The 13,090-nt window shown below is 42.4% G+C and overlaps 1 protein-coding gene across 1 annotated transcript; it reads left to right on the forward strand.

Annotated features, from left to right (window-relative positions):
- Window positions 1-2,942: 2,942 nt before the first annotated feature.
- LOC120576018 (uncharacterized) lies at window positions 2,943-5,831 on the forward strand. Its single transcript, XM_039826973.1, has one exon. The coding sequence runs from the start codon at window positions 2,943-2,945 to the stop codon at window positions 5,829-5,831; it is 2,889 nt and encodes a 962-aa protein (XP_039682907.1).
- The last annotated feature ends 7,259 nt before the right edge of the window (window positions 5,832-13,090 follow it).

Raw genomic sequence — 13,090 nt, forward strand, 5'->3', positions numbered from 1 at the left:
AGGACGGTGGTATAATCATAGTTCCATGCCAAGAGTACTCTTCGGTATTGGCACATGTGATAACCCCACTCAACGGAGGGATCTTGGAAGTATATGTTGTCAACGTGAGTACTCATGTTTGGCATGCTATTTTCAAGTGACCTTTGAAGTTGAGGACCTTTAGTCACCTTTAACCCATCTTGGCCTTTTAGGAACGTAGTGCGGTGGCTAATCGAGAGTACTCTTGAATTAGTTGATACGCGATACTACACCCAAACGAGACTTTCCGACGAATATAATTGGAATGGGAGTACTCCCGTCACCCGATAAATATTCGGAAGTGGTTAAAGACTTTGGGAACTTGGTAGAACCCTTGTTACAAGTGCAATCTAAAAACCTTAGTCCTTACCAAATGGCGTTGTTACCCTTTGACTCCAACATATGAATTTAACCTCATCATGCATACATGCATCCATCCATAAATATTTTTTCCATTCATCATTTTTTTGAAGGACTTATAAAAGCTTTGTTGTAAACATTGTAGATATGAGGAACCTTAGGCAGTATAGTTTCAGGAGGCCAGATCTCTTGAGTTTGAGGAAGCTAGGGAAGAAAGTGGTTTGTATGGACGATTTCTACAAGCAACATGGAAATTTGATGGGTGTTGTTAAGACAGATATCGACGAAGGGCTTCTCAACGCTTTTGTTCAGTTCTATGACCCGGGCTACCATTGCTTTACTTTTCAAGATTACCAGATTCTCCCCACCTTGGAGGAGTACTCTTGTTGGATTAATCTACCAGTGTTGGACAAAGTACCTTTCAGTGGCCTCGAGGAAATCCCCAAGCACTCAACCATTGCCGCAGCTCTCCATCTTGAAACGGACGAAGTGAAAGCACATCTCATCACTAAGGGAAAACTTTTGGGTTTCTCCACCGATTTTCTTTACGAAAGGACCACATTCTTTGACAAAATGGGGGTTGCCTATGCCTTTAACTCCATCCTTGCCTTGCTTATTTATGGCCTCGTACTCTTCCCTAGCCTCGACAACTTTGTGGACATTAAAGCCATTCAAATTTTCTTGTCAAGGAACCCTGTCCCTACCTTATTAGGTGATACTTACCTCTCCATCCATAGGCGCACCCAGGCTGGTCGTGGAACTATCCTTTGTTGTGCACAATTGCTATATCGATGGATCACCTCGCACTTACCCCGAACTCCTCGCTTCACCACCAATCCAGAAAACCTTCTTTGGTCAAAAAGACTCATGTCCCTGACTCCAACCGAGGTAGTGTGGTACGATCGGGTTTATGACAAAGGAACTATTATTGACAGTTGTGGGAAATTTGCCAATGTACCACTTCTTGGTATAGAAGGAGGAATTAGCTACAATCCTACACTTGCCAGACGTCAGTTCGGATATCCCATGGAAGGGAAGCCGCTCAGCATCTATCTAGAGAATGTGTATTACCTCAACGTAGATGACAGTAAAGGCATGAAAGAGCAGGTTGTGCGAGCTTGGCACACCATTCGTAGAAGAGACAAGAGCCATTTAGGGAGGAAGACAGGAGCCGTTCATGAATCATATACTCAGTGGGTGATAGATAGAGCTGTTCAAGTTGGGATGCCTTACAAGATATCAAGATTTGTATCTGCAATCACTCCAGCACCACCCCTACCTATGACCTTTGACACCGAGAAGGAATACCAAGAGCGTTTAGTTGAGGCGGAACGTGAAGTACAAAAGTGGAAAGGGGAGTATCAGAAAAAGGATCAGGAATATGAGGCTGTGATGGCCCTACTAGAGCAAGAATCCTATGATAGCCACAAGAAAGATGTGATAATCGCCCAGCTGAAAAAGGGTATCAGAGAGAAAGATGCCGCGCTTGATCAAATTCCCGGGCGGAAGAAGAAGCGCATGGATCTCTTTGATGGGCCGCATTCTGATTTTGAGGAGTAGCTCGGTTCAGAGGCTTGAGAGTCTTTCAGTTTGTTTTGATGTCTTTGTGTAGTTTTAAAGTCTATCCCTTGGCTTTGTTGTTAGAAAGGGAATTATCTTGTTTTACTTTGAAAGTTCATCCCTTGGCTTTGTTGTTAGAAAGGGAATTATCTTGTTTTATTCTGAAAGTTTATCTCTTGGCTTTGTTGTTAGAAAGGGATTTCTCTTGTAATCAACTTTGTTTTTTTATGATTTGTTTAGGTTGGTATGTTTACAAAACTGCTTCTATAGGTCCTTCAATAAAAATAAAAAATATATATATAAAAATTGCATATTTTGGCATATAGCATATCATGCATCATATTGCATTCATAAAAAGTATCAAAATCCAAGTCTCATACTCTCCTCATTTCTGCCAGAGAAAAGCAAAGTGGCCCGGCGTATTCAGTACAAACCCACTCGCATTCACAACACTCGAGCTCATATCAAGAAAAGGATGTTAGCGGCAGAACAGGAAAACGCTCAGCTCAGAGAGGAACTGGTTAACCTCAAGGGGGAGATGGAAAGAATGGCACTTATGATGGAAACTATGATGGCTGAGAGAGAGCAAGCAGCAATCTCCAATTCAACTCCTGTTGTGGTCGTCACAGCTGCACCTGAGGGTCCCCCGCAACCATCTCCGACTACTACTACAACTATCGGCCTCACCCAGCCTCTGATGACTGATTTTTCTTCTGGTAATATGGCAACTATGGGCAACTCAGGCTTCCGTCCTCTTGGCCCCCAGGGTCCCTTTGCTACTCCTCAGTATTCCATGCCTTCAGGCTACCCTTGGGGCATGCCGATTGCAACCAACGGGGGTTTTTGGTCCAGGCGCTACAGAAATGCCTTGCACACAGGGTCAACAGACTTCGGCACATTTCCAGATGAGTCAACCGATTCCTCAAGCTACCATGACTCAAGCAGGTCCTACTGTGCATGTTGGGCCACAACATGAAGAGCAGATTTATCACTCCGACAGTATAATGGGGGATGATAAAGCAATCGATTGGGAAGAAAGGTTCGGTGCTCTAGAGAAGAAGATGAGTAATATGCGGGGAAAGGAAACAGTCGTCCAAAGCATATATGACCTTTGCTTGGTACCAGATGTAAACATACCTCCAAAGTTCAAGATGCCTGTATTTGAGAAGTATCAAGGGGACACATGTCCACAAAATCATCTAACTATGTATATTAGGAGGACGATAGCTTACAAGAATAATGTTCCCTTACTCATTCACTGCTTCCAGGATAGTTTGACTGGTCCGGCACATACCTGGTTCATGGGGTTGAAAGGAGTCACTACTTTTGAACAGTTGGCTGAGGCCTTCATGCAACAGTACAAATATAATACCTATCTGGCGCCAAGTCGCAAAGAGTTGCAGTCCTTAACCCAGAAAGATAAAGAATCGTTCAAAGAATACGCACAACGCTTCATTCAAAAAGCTGCTCAGATTCGTCCTCCCTTGGATGAGAGGGAACTTTCAGAATTGTTCTATGAAACCCTGAGTCCTTGTTATTCAGAAAAGATGATTGTCTGTGCATCACAGAAGTTCACTGACTTGGTGGAAACAGGAATGCGTATCGAGGAGTGGGCTCGTAAGGGAGCAGCTGTTTCGGGAAGTTCTTCAGGTGGTTCTTCAGGGGTTTCGTCCAATGGTAATAAGAAATTTGGGAATGGTTACCCAAAGAGGAATGCTCAAGAGGTTGGCATGGTGGCTCATGGAGGACCTCAGCCCGTGTACCCTAATCACCCTTTTGTTGCCAACATCACCCCACAAATGACCGCACCCCAGAACCCAAACTATCAACCACCAAGACCTCAAGGGCCTTCATTATACTATCCCCCACTATATCAACAACCATATAACCCACAACAACTCTCTCAACCACCCTACTATCCTCAACAACCCTACTATCCTCAACAACCATACCAACAAAGGCCATATAACCCCCCACAACAACAACCCCGTCCTCAGGTTCCTCACAATCAGCAGTATCAAAGGCAACAATTTGACCCCTTGCCAATGACCTATGGAGCATTGCTCCCTTCTTTACTTGCACAGAATCTGGTCCAAACAATACCACCTCCTCGCATTCCGGACCCTCTCCCACGCTGGTACCGTCCGGACCTTCATTGTATTTACCATCAAGGGGCACCAGGCCACGATGTGGAGCGTTGTTTTGCTCTTAAGAAAGAGGTTCAGAAACTGATAAATAGTAAAGAGTTAACCTTCACCGATCCTGATGCTGTAGCTCAGAACAATCCTCTGCCTACTCATGGGCCTGCTGTTAATATGATTCAAGACGATCAGGAAGAGGCTCGCATTCTCTCTGTAGGTGATATCAAGACTCCTCTGGTACCGATACATGTGAAAATGTGTAAAGCAACTCTCTTCAACCACAATCATGAAGCTTGTGACATATGTTTGATGGATCCTCGTGGATGTATACAAGTCCAGAATGATATGCAGGGTCTCCTAAATAGAAGGGAACTTATGGTTACAAGGGAACCCGAGAGCAAGGACGTCTGTGTTGTCACTCCGGTATTCAGAGCCAGGAGGCCGCTGGTGATAAACCCTAACTGTACAAAGCCCGTTGGTACTCCCTTGGTAATCTGTGTGCCTAGGCCCACGCCTACTACTGCTCAGAAAGCTGTACCCTATAAGTATGAAGGCACGATTCTTGAGCCCGGAAGTGAGACAACTTCACCTGTTGCTGTGGATAATATCGCAGAGAATAGCCGGATTTTGAGGAGTGTCCGCATCTTTCCTACAGTGGGTCCGAAGAGTGTTAGTGTTCCGGTCGATGAGCCAGTAAAAGAGCGAAACGCCGGTAAAGGTAAAGCTGGGGAGCAGGCCAAAGAGTTTGACTTTGAGGATGCCGATGAAGTCTTGAAGCTGATCAAGAAGAGTGAATACAGGGTGGTGGACCAGCTGTTACAAACTCCTGCGAAGATTTCCATCATGGCCCTGTTATCAAGTTCTGGTGCTCATCGGGATGCCCTGAGGAAAGTACTAGACCAGGCATTTGTGGATTATGATGTAACTCTGGGTCAATTCGAAAGCATTGTGGGGAATGTGACCGCGTGTAACAGTCTGACTTTCAGTGATGAAGATCTCCCGGCGGAGGGGAATAAGCATAATCGAGCATTACTCATCTCTGTACTTTGCAGAACGGACTCGTTATCCAACGTCTTGATAGATACCGGCTCTGCACTTAATGTGATGCCCAAGTCAACTCTCGACCAATTGGCGTACTCCGAGGCTCCTTTGAGACTTAGCAAGGTGACAGTGAGGGCCTTCGATGGAACTAGGAGATCGGTGTATGGTGAGGTAGATTTGCCAATTTCGGTCGGCCCACATGAATTTCAGGTTACTTTCCAAGTCATGGAAATCCAGGCTTCTTTCAGCTGTTTGCTCGGCAGACCATGGATTCATGACGCTGGGGCTGTGACATCTACTCTCCATCAGAAATTGAAGTTTGTAAGCCGTGGAAAGTTGATCACTGTGAGTGGCGAATCGGCCTTTTTAATCAGCAATTTGTCTGCTTTCTCTGTTATCGGTGGTAGTGGTTCAGACGGGCCATCATTCCAAGGATTCTCTGCCGAAGAAAGTGTCGGTAGGATTGAGACTTGTATGGCTTCGTTGAAGGATGCCCGGAGAGTAATTCAGGAAGGCAAAACCGAAGGCTGGGGTCAGCTAGTGGAGTTGCCAGAAAACAAGCGTAAGGAGGGAATTGGTTTCCTTAACAGTAAGCCTGGGATTTTCGACCCTACCAGAGGTTCTTTCCACAGTGCAGGTTTCATTCATGATTCACCAGAGACCAATGCAATTTTAGATGATGCACCTGGAGGAGTGACTGTAACGCCCTAGTTATTTATTTAATTATTTTATTGTGTGGAGTATATATATATATTATTATATATGATGTTGGTGATTTATGTGGAGTATATGCATGTATTTATATATATATGTGATTTTTGGATGTTCTATGTGATGTATTATTTTAATATATGGTTTATTTAATAATAATTAAAATAAGTATGAAATATTAGTTATTTTGGAGTTAGGGGGTTATTTAATATTTATTAGAAGTTATGGGGAGTTAAGTATAATTAAAGGGAGTTACATTTTGGTGGGAGGTTAATACAGAGAAGTTAGAATTAGTTTTTACGTAGAAGCAGTTTTTGGGAGAAAACAAGAGAAAACCAGGAACAAGAGAGGAGAACCAGGAGTTGATCATTGCTGTGCATTTCTTCTTCAATTTCTAAGGTAAGGGTGAGGTTTACTTCAATAGTATAGATTTTAAAGTCTGATTTGAGTTTAACAGGTTTTTGGAGTGAAATTGAGGAATTGGGTTTTAATTGAATTTATGGTTTTTGGAGTAGATATTGCTGTTCTGAAGTTAGAATTTGGTTTTGGTTGCATAGAAACATTCATTTCTCATCTGTAAACTGATTTGGGGAGTGATTGGAAGGAAAATGGGATTTTTGGGAAAAACCAGTTTTCTGCCCGTACAGAAGTTCATCGCTCGCCTCGCGAGTAGCTGTGCTCGCCATGGCGAGTGAGCAACTTCATCGCTCGCCTCGCGAGCAGTCCAACTCGCCATGGCGAGTAAGCCCAGATAAAAGTTGATTTTTGAAAAGTTGTTATAAGATGTTTTGGGAATGGTTTAAGGTACCTAGATGATAATAAAGATGTATGGTGGAAGTTTTAGGTTAAAAAGATGAATAGGGAGCTTAGAATTGGAGTTTGAGTGAGAAAATAGCACTTTTTCCCGAGAGCACCTAATTTTCACTCGCCTCGAGTTCGCCTTGAACTCGCCATGGCGAGCTAGTGTCTTTGTGAACTCGCCATGGCGAGCAGATGTGCTCGCGAGGCGAGCTACTCAGTTCCTGAATGTTGAATTTCGTGCTTGAATGGTAGTACCTTAATGTTGTTGTGTTGAGCATAGTTTCATGTAATTATGCATTATTGTGGTTGTTTTGATTGCTGGATTGATGATTGCTGATGATGAATGAAATGTATGCAAAGTATCGAATCATACATGTTGTTCAAGTTGAGTCACATGGAGTTGCATTGCATGGTCAGTTGTATGTAGATATACACAAGTAGGTCCATTGCATATGCATAAAACAGCGGTGAGGGCTTCGGTCCTGGAGTACTAGTTGCTCAACAGCGGTGAGGGCTTCGGTCCTGATGAATGCTTTAACCATTCAAAAGCGGTGAGGGCCTCGGTCCTGATTGGTACCACATGCATTATTGCATTTCATTTAAGAAGTCTAAGATGGTGTCTTAGCAGTGGTCATGTCATTTGCATGAGTCTTAGTGGATATTCAGTTGTTATCTGATAAAATGGTTCTGGTGTTGAATATGTGATATATATATGTATATATTATACTCATTGTGATTATGGTGTGTTGTTGATGTTGTTGTTGCTTGTGGCTTATACCTATATATGTCTACAAGATAATGTGTTGTTGCTTAGGGTGTTAGATTCAATTGATGATTTTTAATATCTATATTTATTGTTGTGAATCTCACCCCTTCTGCTTGAAAACGTTGCCCTTCCTATGGGTAACTTGCAGGTGATCCTGAGTAGTTGGTGGTGGCTCAAAGTCGTGTCTAGGGCTCTGATACGTGGGATGGGATTTATCTTTATTGTTATTGTTGCTTTTCCTTTCCATGTATCAAATTTTGGAACTTGTGGTGTGGAGCCTTTTATTGTCTTTTGAACAATGTTGATGAATTATGCTAAGGCCTTTAATGCCGTAAGATGTTGTTGGATTGAAAACTATTCCGCTGCTATGTTTTCATATTTTATCAAGTGGATTGATTAAATAGTTCTATTTTCTATTTAGGAATTTTGAATTTGCAATGTAGCATGCCCGTTTGGTGAAATACTCTGATGTTTATATGCTATTTAATTGCTTTTGGGTAACGGGGTGTTACAATTTGGTATCAGAGCAGGTTGGTCCGTCCGGCCAAGTAGTAGAGTCGTGTTGAGCCACCTAGGATAGAGTGTCAACTTAAATGTTGCTTTTTGTTGTTGTTCTGAGTTGTTGTTTGTCGTGTAGAATCTCGAGATGACTGGAAGTAGTGATGCTGCTCTTGTTGCTGCGCTTGAGGCTGTAGCTCAAGCTGTTCAACAGCAACCTAAGGTTGAGACTGGTGGTGATGGAACCAGGATGCTTGAGACTTTCCTGAGGAATCATCCACCAACTTTCAAGGGTAGGTATGATCCTGACGGTGCTCAGAAATGGCTGAAGGAGATTGAAAGGATATTCAGGGTCATGCAGTGTTCTGAGGTTCAAAAGGTGCGGTTTGGGACGCACATGCTAGCTGAAGAGGCTGATGATTGGTGGGTGAGTTTGCTGCCTGTGTTGGAACAGGGTGATGCTGTGGTTACCTGGGCCATGTTCAGGAAGGAGTTCCTAGGCAGGTATTTTCCAGAAGATGTCAGAGGTAAGAAGGAGATAGAATTTCTGGAGTTGAAACAGGGTGACATGTCTGTCACAGAGTATGCTGCAAAGTTTGTGGAGCTTGCCACATTCTATCCTCATTATAGTGCGGAGACGGCTGAGTTCTCCAAGTGTATCAAATTTGAGAATGGGCTGAGGGCTGACATCAAAAGAGCCATTGGATATCAACAGATCAGAGTCTTTTCTGAGTTGGTTAACAAGTGTAGGATTTATGAAGAAGACACCAAAGCTCATTATAAGATTATGAGTGACAGGAGGGGTAAGGGACAACAGAATCGTCCTAAGCCTTACAGTGCTCCTGCTGACAAGGGAAAGCAGAGGATGGGTGATGATAGGAGGCCCAAGAGGAGAGATGCTCCAGCTGAGATTGTTTGTTACAAGTGTGGCGAGAAAGGCCACAAGAGTAATGTTTGTGGTAGAGATGATAGAAAGTGCTTCAGGTGTGGTCAGAAGGGTCACAACTTAGCTGAATGCAAGCGTGGGGACGTTGTCTGTTACAACTGCAATGGGGAAGGCCATATTAGTTCGCAGTGTCCTGAGCCGAAGAAGACTAGAATTGGTGGGAAGGTGTTTGCTTTGACTGGTACGCAGACTCCTAATGAGGACCGACTTATCAGAGGTACTTGTTTCTTTAATAGTACTCCTTTAATTGCTATTATTGATACTGGTGCTACTCACTGTTTTATTGCTATTGAATGTGCTTATAAGTTGGGTTTGGATATATCTGATATGAAAGGGGAAATGGTTGTTGAAACTCCAGCTAAGGGTTCAGTAACCACTTCTCTTGTTTGTCTGCGGTGTCCCATTTCTATGTTTGGTAGAGATTTCGTGATTGATTTAGTTTGTCTACCGTTGACGGGTATGGATGTTATCTTTGGTATGAATTGGTTAGAATATAATCGGGTTCATATCAACTGCTTTAGTAAGACGGTACATTTCTCTTCTGCTGAAGAAGAAGGTGAGGTTGAGCTTCTGTCTACGAAACAGATGAAACAGTTTGAACGTGATGGTGTCCTGATGTATTCTCTAATGGCACAATTGTCGTTAGAAAATCAAGCTGTGGTTGATGGTTTACCGGTAGTGAATGAATTCCCAGAAGTGTTCCCTGATGAGATTCCTGATGTACCGCCAGAGAGGGAGGTTGAATTTTCAATTGATCTTGTTCCAGGAACTAAGCCGGTGTCGATGGCACCGTACCGTATGTCAGCTTCTGAGTTGGCTGAGTTGAAGAAACAGTTGGAGGACCTGTTAGATAAGAAGTTTGTAAGACCTAGTGTTTCACCTTGGGGAGCACCGGTGTTGTTGGTAAAGAAGAAGGATGGTAGTATGAGATTGTGTATAGATTACCGTCAGTTGAACAAAGTTACGATCAAGAACAGATATCCACTTCCTAGAATTGACGACTTGATGGATCAATTGGTTGGTGCTAAGATATTTAGTAAGATTGATTTGAGGTCTGGTTATCATCAGATAAAGGTGAAGGATGAGGATATGCAGAAGACGGCCTTTAGGACACGTTATGGTCATTACGAGTACAAAGTGATGCCTTTCGGTGTTACTAATGCGCCTGGTGTTTTTATGGAATACATGAATCGAATTTTCCATGCTTTTCTAGACAAGTTTGTTGTGGTGTTTATTGATGATATTTTAATCTATTCCAAGAATGAGGAGGAACACGCAGAGCATCTGAGAATTGTATTGCAAGTGTTGAAGGAAAAGAGGTTGTATGCTAAGTTATCAAAATGTGAGTTCTGGTTAAATGAAGTAAGTTTCTGGGTCACATTATTTCTGGTAGTGGTATTGCAGTGGATCCTTCAAAGGTCGATGCGGTATCACAATGGGAGACTCCGAAGTCGGTAACTGAGATCAGAAGTTTTCTGGGTTTGGCGGGTTATTACCGCAGGTTCATAGAAGGGTTTTCGAAGTTGGCTCTTCCGTTGACACAGTTGACCTGTAAGGGTAAGTCTTTTGTGTGGGATACTCAGTGTGAGAGTAGTTTCAATGAGTTGAAGCGAAGATTGACAACTGCTCCTGTTTTGATTTTGCCTAAACCAGAAGAACCGTTTGTTGTATACTGTGATGCATCTAAGCTGGGCTTAGGTGGTGTTTTGATGCAAGATGGCAAAGTGGTAGCATATGCTTCTAGGCAGTTACGTGTTCATGAAAAGAATTATCCTACACATGACCTGGAGTTAGCTGCGGTGGTTTTTGTTTTGAAAATTTGGAGGCATTATTTGTACGGATCCAGATTTGAGGTGTTCAGTGATCATAAAAGTTTGAAATATTTATTTGACCAGAAGGAACTGAACATGAGGCAGAGGAGGTGGTTAGAGTTACTGAAGGATTTTGATTTTGGCTTGAATTACCATCCTGGTAAGGCCAATGTGGTTGCTGATGCTTTGAGTAGGAAAACTTTGCACATGTCTGCTTTGATGGTGAAAGAGTTTGAGTTGTTAGAACAGTTCAGAGACATGAGCCTTGTCTGTGAGTTGTCACCCCAGAGTATTCAGTTGGGAATGTTGAAAATTGATAGTAACTTTTTGAACAGTATCCGAGAAGCTCAGAAAGAGGATTTGAAGTTTGTTGATTTGTTGACTTCTGGTAATGACACTGAGGATAGTGATTTCAAAGTTGATGATCAGGGTGTTCTGAGGTTCAGAGGTAGAGTTTGTATTCCTGACAATGAAGAGTTGAAGAAGTTGATTCTTGAGGAGAGTCACAAGAGTAGGTTGAGTATTCACCCGGGGGCTACAAAAATGTATCATGATTTGAAGAAACTGTTTTGGTGGTCCGGTATGAAAAGAGATGTTGCTCAGTTTGTTTATGCATGTTTGATTTGTCAAAAGTCTAAGGTTGAGCATCAGAAGCCTGCAGGGTTGTTGACACCGTTAGATGTACCAGAGTGGAAGTGGGACAGTATCTCTATGGATTTTGTAACGAGTTTACCGAACACTCCGAGAGGGCATGACGCTATTTGGGTTGTTGTCGACCGGTTGACGAAGTCGGCACATTTCATTCCTATTAATATCAGTTATCCGGTAGCACAGTTAGCAGAGATTTATATTCACAGTGTGGTGAAGCTTCATGGTGTTCCGTCTAGCATTGTGTCGGATAGAGATCCGAGGTTCACTTCTAGGTTCTGGAAAAGTTTACAGGACGCTTTGGGTTCAAAGTTGAAGTTGAGTTCGGCTTATCATCCTCAAACAGATGGTCAGTCGGAGAGGACAATTCAATCATTGGAAGATTTGTTGAGGGTGTGTGTGCTTGAGCAAGGTGGAGCTTGGGACAGTCACTTGCCTTTGATTGAATTTACTTATAACAACAGCTATCACTCGAGTATTGGTATGGCACCGTTCGAAGCCTTGTATGGTCGGAGGTGTAGGACTCCTTTATGTTGGTTTGAGTCGGGTGAAAGTGTTGTGTTGGGACCGGATTTGGTGCATGAGACTACTGAGAAAGTCAGGTTGATAAGAGAAAAGATGAAAGCTTCGCAGAGTCGGCAGAAGAGTTACCATGACAAGCGAAGAAAGGATCTTGAATTTCAGGAGGGTGATCATGTTTTTCTGAGGGTCACTCCTTTGACGGGTGTTGGACGTGCCTTGAAGTCGAGGAAGTTGACTCCTAAGTTTATTGGTCCATATCAGATTTCTGAGAGAGTTGGTACTGTGGCATATAGAGTTGGGTTGCCACCACATCTTTCGAACTTGCACGATGTGTTTCATGTTTCTCAGCTTCGGAAGTATGTTGCGGATCCTTCTCATGTGATTCCGAGGGATGATGATGTGCAGGTTAGGGACAACCTGACAGTTGAGACTATGCCATTGAGGATCGATGACAGAAAGGTGAAGTCTTTGAGAGGTAAAGAGATTCCTCTTGTGAGAGTCGTTTGGGGTGGAGCGACTGGTGAAAGTTTGACCTGGGAGCTGGAGAGTAAGATGCGGGAGTCGTATCCGGAGTTGTTTGCTTGAGGTAAGATTTCGAGGACGAAATTCTGTAATTTGGGGAGAGTTGTAACGCCCTAGTTATTTATTTAATTATTTTATTGTGTGGAGTATATATATATATTATTATATATGATGTTGGTGATTTATGTGGAGTATATGCATGTATTTATATATATATGTGATTTTTGGATGTTCTATGTGATGTATTATTTTAATATATGGTTTATTTAATAATAATTAAAATAAGTATGAAATATTAGTTATTTTGGAGTTAGGGGGTTATTTAATATTTATTAGAAGTTATGGGGAGTTAAGTATAATTAAAGGGAGTTACATTTTGGTGGGAGGTTAATACAGAGAAGTTAGAATTAGTTTTTACGTAGAAGCAGTTTTTGGGAGAAAACAAGAGAAAACCAGGAACAAGAGAGGAGAACCAGGAGTTGATCATTGCTGTGCATTTCTTCTTCAATTTCTAAGGTAAGGGTGAGGTTTACTTCAATAGTATAGATTTTAAAGTCTGATTTGAGTTTAACAGGTTTTTGGAGTGAAATTGAGGAATTGGGTTTTAATTGAATTTATGGTTTTTGGAGTAGATATTGCTGTTCTGAAGTTAGAATTTGGTTTTGGTTGCATAGAAACATTCATTTCTCATCTGTAAACTGATTTGGGGAGTGATTGGAAGGAAAATGGGATTTTTGGGAAAAAC

The sequence above is a fragment of the Medicago truncatula genome, chromosome 6, assembly GCF_003473485.1.
Source record: "Medicago truncatula cultivar Jemalong A17 chromosome 6, MtrunA17r5.0-ANR, whole genome shotgun sequence".
NCBI lineage: Eukaryota > Viridiplantae > Streptophyta > Magnoliopsida > Fabales > Fabaceae > Medicago > Medicago truncatula.

Coding starts and splice junctions, on each gene's coding strand:
- LOC120576018 (XM_039826973.1), top strand. CDS start 2,943: ATGGGGGATGATAAAGCAATCGATTGGGAAGAAAGGTTCGGTGCTCTA.